The sequence below is a fragment of the Takifugu flavidus genome, chromosome 10 (assembly GCF_003711565.1).
Source record: "Takifugu flavidus isolate HTHZ2018 chromosome 10, ASM371156v2, whole genome shotgun sequence".
In the NCBI taxonomy this organism is placed as follows: Eukaryota; Metazoa; Chordata; class Actinopteri; order Tetraodontiformes; family Tetraodontidae; genus Takifugu; species Takifugu flavidus.
The window spans coordinates 730,920-744,323 of NC_079529.1; the positions used below are offsets into that span (position 1 = coordinate 730,920).

Sequence of the window (13,404 nt, forward strand, 5' to 3'; positions counted from 1 at the left end):
CACTGACAGGCGGGCGGAGGGAGCGCCATCAGAACTAGCCTACGCGTAACGCTGCTGAGACTACGGGTCACTGTCAGCTCGCCAACGGCGGCGCTGCAACAGACCGTCTATTCCCTCACAAAGTCATGTGACCTGCAGACACAGACAAGGGGGCACAGAAATACAAACACTTTTATTAGGGAATGATGTATAGCCAATTTGTACTTTCAAAAAGGGAATAACAGAGGTAGAATTGCACATTTGCACTCTGTACAGCTGTATAACTTTACAGTATATATGTACAATGGAGTAGCAAATAGGAAATTATTTCATTAGTTTCGAGCTGTTATGTTTGCAACTTTATAAAAGACACTACATGCAAGTTCAAACAACCACAACGAGGGCAGTTCGAATTTATCTAACAATGTTTAATGAGCTTTTATTTTGTAATTTAGTTAGATTAGTTAACAGTATACAATTCAATTCACTGACATCCTAGTGTATCCACAAAAAAACTAAATGGACTGTACAGCAGATGGTTTCTAAACTGAAGCATCTTAGTGCAGCGGACAAAAACACATCGAATTTTGACAATGAGTGTGTGTGTGCGAGTGTGTGTGTGTGTCTGGTCAATGCAACTTTTGTGTATGAAAGGTTTTGTGTTTCGTTAAGGAAAGACAGTCTTGTCAGACGTTTCCATTGGCCATAATGTCAGAAGCGCCAACTTCCACCTTCAACGTTGTTCACAGCATTGGGAAAATCTTCTGCTCATCTTTCGCCACCTGTAGGACACCTGCAGGAACCCACGGTGAACGTTACACACAACAGCCAGGTGGGCTCAAACTTTATTGAACAGAAAAGAGTCTGAACACAAGACAAATCAATTTATGATGTTAGAATTAATCTGGGGACAAAATGCAGATGTTTATTTTCACCAAATGCAGCAAACACACAAGTAATTCTGAGTGTGTGTGTGTGTGTGTGTGTGCACATTCCAATGTTAACATTACGCAGAGTTCCATCCTGGGTAAATATGGTGGTTTGTGAGCTAAGGCCATAGCTGAATTCATGGCAACCGTGAGTAATTCCATATATTTGAGCTAAGGAACGTTTGAGATCAGAATATCCACATTATTCAGGTTTATTGAGCAAATCTATTAGACTCAGGTGTTCCAACAGCAACAATAATAAAAATGAAACGCCAGCTTTTCCTCTTACCTCTCACCAGTCGTAACGCGGACGGGTTTGAGGTTGGCGGTGTCTGGGGGACTCGTGTCGATGGCCAGGGGGGCTCCCTGAGCTGGGAGGTGCTGGGAGGGCTAGCTGCTGGCCGCCTGCCCGTCGCTCCCGGCTGTAGTCCAGCGCACGGCCGTTTGAGGGGGCGTACCGTCCCGTCCCCCTCCTCCACTCCTCATCAAAAGCTGCTGCATCACCTAGTCGATGGGATGGAGGCAAACACTTAAAAAGGCTGGAGAATTAACGATATTCCCAACAGACGCCGAGCTTTCGTCGCTCACTCTCGTCAAGGTTGATGAAGTCTTGGCGTTCCTCGCGATCCCCAGTGCGGCGGTTCTGTGACCGCTCCATTATGTGTGCGCGAGCGCCGATGTGGTGGCCGATGGCGAGACGCTCGAGTCCACTCTCGCTGTCCCTGAGCGACTGCCGTGTCTCGCGAATCTGTGACGAGAAGAAAAAGTTGTCGCCGTTTTAAATTAAAAAAAGCAGAAACCCGAGTATGGTAAAAGCTTCATGGTCCGATATTCTCACCCCTCCGGGGCCTGTTGTTGTTTGACTGGTCTGCTGATAGACTTTAGGAGCACCGGGGCCTGAAGAGGAGTAAGAGATCACCGTTGAGGAGGAAAACGTCTGACAGTTTGGTGCACTGGTCATTCTCTCCTGGAGACAGAGACAACACAGACAAACACAATTGTTAGACAGGGATCTGCTGTTCCAAGGCAAGTTTTATTGGGAAAATTAAGGAAACTCTGGTAATGCGAAGCTGCACGGCGCTCACCACGTTTCCCATCATTTCCTCCATCATTCCGAACATGTCCATGAACCCTCCTCCCTGCAGATGCGAAGCCACAGTGAAACTTTAAACAACCGTGCACGTGAAAGCACCATCAGGTTTGATTCAACGGGACCAAAACACATTTTATTTTTGATAAAATGCATCTGTAATGTCACAAAATCGCCAGAACAAAGAAACAAGGTAATGCAGCTGCTCACCATCCCCATCATGCCGAAGGGAGCCAGAGGACCAGCCTAAAAGGGGTCATTCAAAGTCAGTGTTGTTAGAAATGCTCTATTTAATGCTGTGTAGTTTTTTTTACACCATAGTGTTGCAGAGGTGCCTGCAATTACCTGTCGGCGTGGTGCACGATGTGGCTGAATGTGGGGGGTGATGGCGAAGGGGTCCATCCCAAACGGTCCAAACATCGCCCTCATCTGCTGCCGGTGTGCTGAGAATGGATCCCTAAAATACCAAAACGACCTGTTAGAACTCACCGGAATATTGGGAAGAATAATGGAGACACATTTAGTCTGGGACACCCGGATGGAAACAACGGCCCATCAAATAACAGATTTTTGTTGTGGTTTAAAAGGACGACTGATGCAAATGTTTGGATTTTCCTTATTTAAGGATATTCGGAGAAGGATTGAAAACAGATCTTTGTCGCCTCCTGTTCTCCCTCACACACCAAAATAGCTGCATCACTTTTTAAACTCCAGTAATGGCAAAGAACTTGTTTTGCAGTGCTTCTCCTTACCAATGACAAACAGATGTTGCAGACTAGAAATGCTGGACTTAAACCCACCACGAAACCTAACGGGTTTGTGTTTGTTCACCAAGTTACACTCCCAACATTCTCCTGTAAAATGGATTAGCAAACGCTAACAAAGGCGGATGTTTTCACATCTCCATCTGTTACTGAGCCGTTTAAGAAAGTTCCAGTAGCACCACAGCTGTTTTACTCAATGCGGTGGATACCAATGACAAAGGAACTCGAAACACTTAAAGTGCAGTGATCATATTTCTACCCAAAGGATGGATCAGTTGAGCAAGTGCCGATGAGCTCTGTCAGCTCCTCTGTTATTGTCTATCCAATATGGAGGACCACTACAGGCCCCCACAGCTGGCGAGAGTCACGTTAAAGCTAGGTAGCCTACCTTTTGGAGGGTAAAACTTCAGATATACAGGCTATGCAAAACCGGGGGACATTTTTTTCCCTCGCGAAATATGAAACGATATTATTGTCCCGATACAAATGTTCCGATTATTGGATACTTACATCATGTAGGGGTCGTCATCATCGTCATTCAAGAATCGAAACATGCTAGGTGGTGATTTAAGTCAGCTGGCTGATGTTAGCAAGCTAGCAAGACTGAAATGGTCGTAATTAAAATAAGACGGTTTTAAACTCTGGGCAAAGTAAGATCACTAAAATACTTAACTATTGGAACTGCTTCTCAAAATGACAGTTTCGTAAATCAGCAAATTCTAGAAAGCCAAGACCAAACATGGGAGCGGAAGTCAGCCCTCTGACAAAGAGAAGCGACCCTGCTGTCAAGTTAACCAAAAGGGCCGCGAATGTCCGGCCTTTTCCGGTTTTCAAAATAAAGACCTGTATTTGTACTGAAACGGAAATTATTCATTTATTCAGATAGCCGGATTTTAAAGTTCCATTAATACACAACACAGATTATTCACGCACATACGCAGTCACAAATAACGAAAGCTTGGGCTGAAGTGAGTTTCGCCTCAGCAACTGTTGTTCATGAGTGTCCAACAGGCGGCGGTGTTTCCGTTCTGTCTCGGGTCGGAACTCGCGGGTCCTGCGCATGCGCAGAGAGTAATTCGACCCTCAAACCCGGATGTAACCAACGCCTAACCTGTCTGAAGAAAAACGGTGAGTTGAGTTTAAAAAATCTATATGAAATAAGGACTAGTTATTTATTACGCTCAGGAACATGTTGACCGGACGTCCACTAACAGCGCAGCCTTTGTGCCAAATAGAAAACTTTGTTAATGTGTTTTTATTAAACAAGTGCACAATGTGTTAAAGTTTTCGAACTTCCAAGCTTGCTGGTTAATACCATTATTGGGCTTAAAATTAAGTTGCGGCTTTTTAAAAAATATAATTCGACTTGTTTTGTGGATGTTTTCTTGAACTTGGCTGTCTCTGCTTTCATATATCAGACAGTAAACTGACATTTGATAAACGTTCAAATTTCATCAATCTCAGCTAGGCTGAAGCGATCCAATCGCTGGGTATCGTTGGGTATCGCTGGGTATCGTTGGGTTAGGGTTATTACTTTAAGTTTTCCAGCGTTTCATTTCGAAGCACTTTTAAGTGAAGTAGTTTTCCCAATGAAGGTCGTATTTGGTGGAAGTTTTAGCGAGTATCCAGTGGTAATTTAGTAAGATCGGGCTAACAGGCCACAGTTCTTTTTGTTACCATCCCTCGGAAGCAGCTAATGCGGAAGTGTTCTGCTTGACATCAATAATCTCTGGTATGTAAGATCAGGTAATCACGTAGACGGACACTTAATTTAACCCATCTATGTATTTGTGGCACGTAATACCACGTTCATAAACATATAATCGTAGCCTAAAGCAAACAATCCTTGAAATGGCCTTAAGTATTTAAGTTGAAATAGCCGGTCAGCATTGCTAACATTAGTCACCAACTCCCTCAGACTAGGAAACAAAACCAAACATTCTCATTTTAAAGTCAAATACGCCACAGACCCGATGTACTAGTGTTGCATGGACCTATACCATAATATGTTAAAAGTTTTATTTGGTCATTTCGAGGCTTAACGTTGTAATAACGTTGCAAATTCCGCCTAGAACCTCTCACTAATGTAATTCTACTGTTACTAGTCAATCTGGATTTCTGGATTAAGTGTTCTCAGCCGGACTGTTCTATGGAGTTGTGTATTATGTATAAGTGCTATTACGTAAGGTGCCAGTGTTTGATATAACTAAACTATTAGGAATGCATTCATGTTCCCAGCAGCTCGAAACACCCAGAACGATAACACGCATCATCTCATTGCAATCTTCATCTAGGAGTTCCTGTCAAACCGACTTCCTGTTTTTGAGCTGTTGTCTCGTCGGCGACGTCTAAACATCACAGGTTGACTAAATATGACAAAAGTCTTGTAGAGATTCTTGGCTTTAAAAGCACCACGGCCGCTCTTCTGTTACGGGGCTTCTGTACAGTTGATGCTTTCACATGTTTCTATCTGAAAAGCATTCAGCCACCTTACTTCCTGTCAGCGCTTAACTGTACCGCATATGAAAACTGACACGTGCGCCCGTTTCTCTTTTATCTGTGTAGATGCAAACTATAAAATGCGTGGTGGTGGGGGACGGTGCCGTAGGAAAGACCTGCTTACTGATCTCCTACACAACCAATAAGTTCCCCTCTGAATATGTACCTACGGTAAGAACATCACATGTCGTTGTAACGTCATTTTCTCTATCGCATGTTGATTGCATTGTGTTGTTTTCCCACCACTTTTAAAGGTTTTTGACAATTATGCCGTGACGGTGATGATCGGGGGGGAGCCCTACACACTGGGCCTATTTGATACAGCAGGTAAATGTCTGCTTTCTAGTTTTGGGGTGGCCCAGAAACCAGTTAAAATGCTTTACCAATCCCATTCCGCCTCGGTTCTTGTTTTCAGGACAGGAAGATTATGACCGTCTGCGTCCTCTCAGTTATCCACAAACAGACGTGTTCCTCGTATGTTTCTCTGTCGTCTCACCCTCGTCATTTGAAAACGTCAAAGAGAAGGTCAGTTTTCAATAACTCCTCATAGTTGGAGGTAAAGATGACCCTGACTGTTGTTGTATACCTTTGTTGACATTTGGAGGACAAGGTATATTCTATATGTATATTTAAATATATATAAAAGGATAGCCTCTCTGTTCCTCTGTTAGCTTTTCCTTTGCTTGATACCATCTTCTATCACTAATGCTGGCATCAGGTGGTTCCTCTACAGATACTGCCGAGCAGGGATGGGGGTCAACCCTATCCAGTATCAGTATCGGGTTCCTTTACCAAGCTAATTCACAGATTGTTCATTTCCAATCCAACCTGTGGAAATTTCCAATCTGTCAGTTATGGCTGGGCTTTACCAAACTGGCTGCAGACTCTAGAATTGATTTCCTGGACGAAGATGTTTCTTTAGACACAAGAGAAGGGAGAAGACGGCTAGCATGACGGCTAGCATTCTAGCACTGAGCAGCACCTGGGCTGGCGAACGTTTCCATACAGCTCGTCTGCTGTGTGTACACATGAAACATGGCCAAGCAAGACAGCGTGCAATGTTTGCAAAGCCATTATTGTGAGAGGCAGAAACCCCGTTGCAATGTACAATACCCATGGCATAAACACCCACGAGGGAGAACGAGGAGTATTTAGGTAGCAGAACGATGAGAAGAGCCGTCAGGAATCAGGTCTGGATTCGTTTTTATGATGGGATTCTACCTGTTACCGGGATTTCCTGTTTTCTGACCTCGTACTTACCTCAAGTTTCCTTTTAGGACATAGACGCGTTCATATATTTGCTTGTAGAGAGGAGTTTACCATGACCTCTTATAAAAGTAACAGTAATTAATTAATATTAAATCAAACTACTCTTTTATAGAAAGTCTATCGGTAAGAATTCAGGCATCCGATGGGATCAAAAATGGCATCCCTACTGTGGAATCCCGTCAGCGCAGCCGCTTGTTTTAGTGGCGCTCAGGGAAACAATTGTGATGTGACCATTAACAATGAACAATATGGAGCGGGTTGTTTTTTTGGTGATTATCCTGTGGCTGTTTGTCACTGCGTTAGGACAAAACAGCTGAAGTCAGCACGACAGCCGACTACTGGCAAGTGTGAAGACCCGAACGCATGGAAGCAGTATTTTACAGTTATTTAGTTCAGCGACATGAAACAGTGCAGTTAAATGTGTTTGTTTGATATTTCACCCTATTTGGAACCACGAGAGAGGATGAAACTGAGCTAAAACCTTCCTAAATGGAACAAGTACTAATCTAGACACCCTTAAATCTGTTTGAACTCAAACGTGAGTAACTCATCTAATGAAGGCACCTGTGGGAGGGGGAGAAACGAGCCTTTTTTAACAGACATCATGCACAAATAGAACCTGCTGACATGAAGGATCACTGCACAATCAGCAGTCGACTTCAGACCTTCTGCTCTGTCTCTGCCAGTGGGTTCCTGAGATCTCCCATCACTGCCCACGGACACCGTTCCTGCTAGTGGGGACACAAGTGGACCTGCGGGAAGATGGCAGCACCATTGAAAAGCTTGCAAAGAACAAACAGCGCCCCCTGTATCCTGAAAGTGGCGAGAAACTGGCACGTGAACTCCGGGCTGTCAAATACGTGGAGTGCTCTGCTCTGACACAGGTAGGGGGGGGGTGTTGAGTTTATTCATGCTTTGAAGCATTTGATATTATATCCTGATCTTTCCGTCTCTCTCTCTTTGTTCTCTATCAGCGAGGTCTTAAAAATGTGTTCGACGAGGCCATTCTGGCTGCTTTGGAGCCCCCTGAGACCAAAACCAAGAGAAAGTGCATCCTGCTATAGATTAACCCCCCTGAGCGAGAGTTGGTGGTTTAGAAATGGGCGGGGTGATTAAAAAGAGTTGGATCAATGACCATGGTGAAACATGGGCAACGGAGGCACAGTGCCAATGAGACTTATTCTGATTCACGTGTACACTGATTGTGCCTTCAAAATAAACTTGGAAAGAGGCTGAGGAACAAAACTTCAGCGTGCAGTAAAAGCAGTATGTGTCACCGTTCTCTTCTTCAGAACGCTTTTAAAACCATCCTGACATATTCAGGTGGGGCAGGCCCCCCCTGCCTGCCGCTGTCACTCCATTTAAATAAAAAGTTTCCTCCATCTGGGTGCCTTTGGCCTTCTCTGTACGTTCCACGGAAAGATGCACTGGCGTGCACGTGATTTGAGGGGCGCGATAATGTGGTACTCTCATGGGATGAATAATGGAGGCAAAAATGACTTCCATTAACTCCAAGCTACGTATCTAGAACCCCCCCAGTTCTGTTCTGAATATTCTGGTGCATTGTTGCTCATTTCCCTCCTTCAGGTGACTCTTGACTTTCTATTTTATTATTCTTTTGTTTATATTGTATTAATTCTGTGTCCGTGTTTGGGAAAATCTTAGCAGTTACTCGTTGTAAAACTTGAGTTTTTATCATTTGCTAGTCTACCGACTTTGAGCGATTGCTGATATAACAAATTAAGTTGTGATGTTTTCCATAGATTTTTATCTTGATTGAGATTGACATGATGACATTTGCTAGTAAGATTCTGGGTGTCTGTAATCAGGTTATTTTTAATAAAATGGTTAACTGTAAACAAATAAGCACTGGTTCGTATGTTTGAGTTATGATGCTGCATGAACATCAGACCAGCAAAGCCCGCTAACGTCTCTCTTTCATAGTACACTTATTTGGTCAAAGTAAGAGCGGAGAGTCTTGGATTTTTGGTAAACTACTGTATTTATTATTTTATTTTCTATGAACAAGCCTAAAATGCACGGCACTTGTGTAGGAACATAACAAAGAGCAAAACAAGAAAGGTGCGGATTAATGTTAGAGTTATTCTCGCTATTTAAGATGTCGAGGAGGGCGGAAGTGAAGCCAAAACATACAAATAAATAAACAATTAAAAAGGGAAAAGATATAAATAGAGAAATGTCGGCTGCGGTTTCTGTTAATTCTGGTTAATTCACGGCTACAACGTGTGCGGCTGTAACTGTTGAGGACGTTTACATGTGCGGAAGGTTGAGTTTTCCCCACTAAGCTTGACACGTGATCCCCTTTATCCTCACAGACGGTCGGTTTGGGCTCTTTCTCTCTTGGTTTGGCGCCTCGGTTCTTTTAGACTTTGCAGGTGTGAATGGTGACCGTGTTCTTGCACTGCTGACAGCGGACCGAGCAGCACCAGGAGAACTTGCAGGAGCACCGCTGCACCACCTCGGCCCGGCCCGCTCTGTACCCCGGCCCGCAGCACACCAGCTCGCAGCCGTCTGGTGCCAGCCGAGAGGTTCCTGTTGGTCAGCAGAAGAGTTGTCACCGATCCTTCTGGGTCGGCTCGTTTCCTCGTGGTCGACCTTACCGTTACATCTCCGACCAGCAGTCCCCGGGATCCCGTTCTCGGGATCGAGATGGCAGAAATCTGGAGAGGGTGCAAGGTAAAGGAGATCTCTGGCAGCGGGGGGTTTCACCTGGGGGTCCCGGGGGAGCAGGGCGGTTCTGGATCCTATACGAGTCAAGCGAACCTAAGAGGCAGAGGGTGCTGACGGGGCTGGACACAAGGGGGGGCTTGAGGGGTTTTCAGAAGGTTGCCAATGCGGACGTACCTCTGTGGCGCCGTCGAAGCGTTCCTTTAACACGATGCCCACACGCCTGAACGGAGGCATCACCTTCCAGCAGGTTCTCAACTCGCAGGATCCAGAGACGCCGTGGCACTTGCACTCGACCTGCATGTTGTGAAGGATGGCCTGGTGGGGGCAGGAAGAGTGAGCGGGGCGACGGGTGGGAAGAACCCCGCCAAAGGGCGTCCGTGTCCCACCTTTCGCCCCGACTCGTTGTTGTGGAGGTTCATGAGTGGTCGACCCGCCGACAGGCCCTTGGCTCGCTCTGGCTCGTCCACAAACGTCTGAGAGAACGCCACGCCGTAGGACAGGTTGTCACTGCATCCTGACCACTGGAACCCTTGGATGGGAAACAGGAAGAGTCCTAATCGAAGGCTAAACCCCCAAAGTGTCACTCAGAATCTCTTTTTCTTGAATTGTCAGTAATATTTGCTGCCCAAAAAAACCACTCCACAGTTACAGTACATGCATCTAAATATGCTCACTTTTGATTCTTAAGCATGTTTATTACTCGTAGAACTGTTGCTAGCGTTTGGATCTCTACTGGGAAATTCGACTGTGACATCACTTCCTGGAGTTTGGGAGAGGCCACACTCACCCTCGGGGCTGACTCCCCTGACCTTCCTGTCACAGCCACATTTCTCCAGTTCGCCGCGCGTGCACGCTCTGGTCACAGCCATGGCCAAGGCTGCTGAAGACAGAGCGTGCACGAAGGCTGCCTCCCGAGTGCCTGAAACCAAAAATATTTGTGATATTCAAAATACATTCACATCAGGCTGTTTGGTAGCGTGCGCGTCCACGTGAGCGCACCTTGGTTCATTACTCTGCCGAATACATTGATCCCACGCGGGGTGGTAGAACAGTTCCACCGGCGATTCCTGAACTGGTGCTGGCACTTGGTGAAATGAAGACAGAGATGTCAAGAACACAGGTGCAGTGGCACAGTTAACAGGTCTGTTAAAATATAACATCTGTTTCATCAGGTCATTTAAAATGCTGTACAACGAGACCATTGACCAACTACAGCCAACCTCTTTATTCTGTCTATATCCAGACCATTTACCCTCTGTGTCCCATTCTAACCGGTCCAACTGGCCTTCCCTCCATTGTAACCAGTCCATTTATATTCTCCACCGCTCTATAACCAGTACATTTACCCTGTCTTCCCAAATATAGTCAGCTTATTAATTATTTCTTTCTATAACTGGTCCAGTTGCCTCTTTCTATCCCATCATAACCAGACCAAGGTTAGTCCTCGTGGTTTTAAGAGTCAAATTTGCCCCCATCTACTGTTCAGATTTTTGCTTTTATTTTTGCCAAACCAATGTCCCCTGTTGATTGTGTAACATTGAAATGTGTCGTTTACAGCCACATAGTTTCGCCGCCCCAATTAAGTCCATTTTTCCTCAGAATGACATCATCCCTAATTTAATCTTGAGGTGGTGTTTCATCATGAAATGTAATGTGCAAATTCTGATCGCACAAATAAATAGAATAATATTATGTGGCTATTGTTTGTGCCCCTGTGTGTGAATAGAATGGAGGTCTCGTGTAACATTGACCAGGGTTCCGTGCAGATAAACAAAACAAACATTTGGAATTGCCCTTAAACTGTACCTCTTCTATAACCATTTCAGCAGCCCTGCGTACAGACTCCATGACCTCCCCTCTTGCCCTGCACACCCCCACCTGCCCTGGGGTCAGTCCCCTCAGACGCGCACATGGAGCAGCACCGGACAGGGGCCTGGAGCGAGGCAGCCTCGCCAGTGAGCTTAGACAGGAGCAGAGGGGGTGGGGAGATGCATGATAAATGATGGAGGTCATTAGAACGAGTGCATCAGCAGGAGGAAAGGGGGCAAGAAAAAAAGGTGGAACTGGTCACAACCGGCCAGAGTTTTACAGAGGACGGAGACAAGAGGAGGACCGAGGAGGAGACAGAGAGCAAGACAAAAGGTCACGACTGCAGAGACAAAAGGCCGAGAAGGGAGCGACTGAAAGAGATTCAGAGACGTGTCAGCAACTTTTAAAAGTTATAGCACGACAAACAGTCTCCCTCCTTCTCTTCCTCCCTCGCACACCAGACTTACAGCCAGTTGGTTGCCATGGTGGGGTAGGTTGCCCATAGCAACAGGAGGAGGAGTGGTGCCGTGAGAATGACAGTGGAGACAGTTGGCATCAGACTGTTCGTCTGTCTGTCCGTCTCCGTGTGTCAGGTTGGGTCCTCGGACAACACGCCGCCCGTCTCCCCGGTCCCAGCGACCTCTGCTGCGGATCTGCTTTATGTGGAATCTGGGGGTGATCCCGCGGGCAGTAGATCACTTTTTTTGTCATAGATTTAAAAAGACTAAAAAGAAACTTTTTAAGAATGTTTAAATAACACCAATTCTCACCACTCGTCCTGCGATCAAGCTGCACGCGTTGGAATTAAATCCCAAATTGAATCAACATTTCACCCGTCCGGATCTTGGCGCCTGCCGCCGGTGACAGCAGCTTAGTCCCAGGGATCTTTGAGGAAAACATACACTTTGTCGAGGAGTCTTCCCTTCGAGAGGACTAAAATCCAGGCGCGCTCTCGGGATGAGCTGTTTCACTCGAACTCTCTGCGAGGCTGGAAGAACATTGTGCCAGTTTCATTCCCGCTGAAACGAACGCGTCCGACTCAGGTGGGACCGGCTGGAACGAGTGACGGGACCAGACGGGAGTGATGGCTTATAAAGGAGGTGGGAGAGAGGACGGGCGGGATGCAGGGTGTGGAGCGAGCGATGCCCACGGAGGGGAGGAGCCAGGCCAACGGCTCCGACTGTCTGAGCTCGGTCTGACCTTTGCTCCTGGATTGAAGTTTTTGAGAAAACAAAAAACCATAAATAAGAGTCTAAATGTTTTGTACTGATTGTGGGAGGGTGTTTGGTTTGGTGAAGAAAAGATCCTCACTATGTGATTCTCCCCCATTCGAAAACTCACCCAACTTCGTCCAATCGGTCATTAAAGCAAAAACCCGAGAAACGGCGGCGGCGTTTCCGCGTCCGCGCTCGTGTTTGTGACGTTGCTCTTACCTAATGTTTAATTTTCCCAAACTTTGTTGCTCATTTTACGAGTTGCCGCCCCCCACCCTTCCTCTATCTCTCCCACATTTGCCCTCTCGTTCTCCCTCCCTGTATTGTCTTAGAAGAAGGGGTGACATTTAGACAAGGGGAAGAAAACAGACTGACGACAAATATTGAAACGGAGGCAAATAAATCACCCGATAGCGGCAGAAGAAGAGCATAAGGGAAGATTGTTACGTGGGGGTCAGCAAAAAGCCGTAAAGAATAACAAAGATGTGTACGTGAACGACGCCTAAAGAGTCAAAATATACTTATTTGGACTATAAATTGATTTATTTCTTGGAGAATATGCTGAAATCGAACAAATCTGGAACGCGTCGACCTTCTTGGATAGAAGAATAAGACCGTTTTTCCGGTTTTCCTGGTCGTATTCAGTCGTTTGTCTCCTTTTCTTCAGCCGGTGATGAGACATTAGAGCACAACAGCTCGAAGGACGAGCGAAGTTCCCGTCAGGTTCCTGCAGCCACCGAACGAGGCGACAAAAAACTAAAACCACGTCGCGCTTTATGAAATGTGCTGCTTCTGAGGGTGTGTGTGTGTGTGTGTGTGTGTCGGGGTGAAGCTGGAACCAGCCTTTCCTGGACTTCGCCTCATTCATTCACGTTGACGCCATTTCGGCCGCCAGTTAACTCGGAACCCGGTGACATCGAGCTGCTGAGTAAATGGTTACTCCATCCATCTTTTTCATTCTTTCTGTCTTTCACACTCACACACACACACACACACACACACACACACACACACACACACACACACACATGTTCCCCTGTCTACATCTGTAAGGACAGGCTCCTCGCAGGCCCCCTCTGTCCTTTTTCTTGTCTTCCTCCTGTTGTCTTCCCCTTTGTGTCCCCTGTTTCTCCAAGTGACGTCTTCCACTGTCTCCAACA

The 13,404-nt window shown here is 46.1% G+C and overlaps 3 protein-coding genes across 5 annotated transcripts; 1 reads left to right on the forward strand and 2 right to left on the reverse strand.

The window, feature by feature from the left end:
- Positions 1 to 153: 153 nt before the first annotated feature.
- On the reverse strand, positions 154 to 3,568 carry mlf2 (myeloid leukemia factor 2). Of its 3 annotated transcripts, none has more exons than XM_057046146.1 (8): positions 3,273 to 3,568; positions 2,344 to 2,473; positions 2,209 to 2,244; positions 1,994 to 2,047; positions 1,747 to 1,875; positions 1,497 to 1,656; positions 1,198 to 1,412; positions 154 to 772 (listed from the first exon to the last, which is right to left on the reverse strand). In XM_057046146.1, the coding sequence occupies exons 1-7, from the start codon at positions 3,314 to 3,316 to the stop codon at positions 1,201 to 1,203; spliced, it is 765 nt and encodes a 254-aa protein (XP_056902126.1). In that variant the 5' UTR covers positions 3,317 to 3,568; the 3' UTR covers positions 154 to 772; positions 1,198 to 1,200. The 3 variants fall into 3 exon arrangements, with proteins under 3 accessions (XP_056902126.1, XP_056902125.1, XP_056902127.1); XM_057046145.1 differs by having other exon boundaries at positions 2,344 to 2,482; XM_057046147.1 differs by having other exon boundaries at positions 2,344 to 2,455; positions 3,273 to 3,567.
- Positions 3,569 to 3,765: 197 nt separating this feature from the next.
- cdc42l (cell division cycle 42, like) lies at positions 3,766 to 7,912 on the forward strand. Its single transcript, XM_057046183.1, has 6 exons — positions 3,766 to 3,890; positions 5,328 to 5,432; positions 5,516 to 5,588; positions 5,677 to 5,786; positions 7,217 to 7,414; positions 7,505 to 7,912. Exons 2-6 carry the CDS (start codon positions 5,328 to 5,330, stop codon positions 7,592 to 7,594), a joined length of 576 nt encoding a protein of 191 aa, XP_056902163.1. The 5' UTR covers positions 3,766 to 3,890; the 3' UTR covers positions 7,595 to 7,912.
- Positions 7,913 to 8,482: 570 nt separating this feature from the next.
- wnt4b (wingless-type MMTV integration site family, member 4b) lies at positions 8,483 to 13,202 on the reverse strand. The gene is made up of 9 exons (XM_057046102.1): positions 11,801 to 13,202; positions 11,498 to 11,699; positions 11,028 to 11,181; positions 10,221 to 10,305; positions 10,009 to 10,140; positions 9,608 to 9,750; positions 9,396 to 9,536; positions 9,152 to 9,314; positions 8,483 to 9,083 (listed from the first exon to the last, which is right to left on the reverse strand). Exons 2-9 carry the CDS (start codon positions 11,584 to 11,586, stop codon positions 8,914 to 8,916), a joined length of 1,077 nt encoding a protein of 358 aa, XP_056902082.1. The 5' UTR covers positions 11,587 to 11,699; positions 11,801 to 13,202; the 3' UTR covers positions 8,483 to 8,913.
- Between the last annotated feature and the right edge of the window lie 202 nt (positions 13,203 to 13,404).

Bases quoted from the DNA above. Each gene is read 5' to 3' on its own strand.
- mlf2 (XM_057046145.1), bottom strand. From the start codon at position 3,316: ATGTTTCGATTCTTGAATGACGATGATGACGACCCCTACATGAT. The intron at 2,483-3,272 runs GTAAGTATCCAA...TATTCCGGTGAG, and splicing joins GATGACGACCCCTACATGAT to TTCTAACAGGTCGTTTTGGT. The intron at 1,876-1,993 runs GTGAGCGCCGTG...CTCTGTCTCCAG, and splicing joins AGGAAATGATGGGAAACGTG to GAGAGAATGACCAGTGCACC.
- cdc42l (XM_057046183.1), top strand. From the start codon at position 5,328: ATGCAAACTATAAAATGCGTGGTGGTGGGGGACGGTGCCGTAGGAAAG. The intron at 5,433-5,515 runs GTAAGAACATCA...CCACTTTTAAAG, and splicing joins CCTCTGAATATGTACCTACG to GTTTTTGACAATTATGCCGT. The intron at 5,787-7,216 runs GTCAGTTTTCAA...TGTCTCTGCCAG, and splicing joins TTGAAAACGTCAAAGAGAAG to TGGGTTCCTGAGATCTCCCA.
- wnt4b (XM_057046102.1), bottom strand. From the start codon at position 11,586: ATGCCAACTGTCTCCACTGTCATTCTCACGGCACCACTCCTCCTCCTG. The intron at 10,306-11,027 runs GTACAGTTTAAG...CATTTCACCAAG, and splicing joins CTGAAATGGTTATAGAAGAG to TGCCAGCACCAGTTCAGGAA. The intron at 9,315-9,395 runs GTACGTCCGCAT...TCTGCCTCTTAG, and splicing joins GCTTCGACGGCGCCACAGAG to GTTCGCTTGACTCGTATAGG.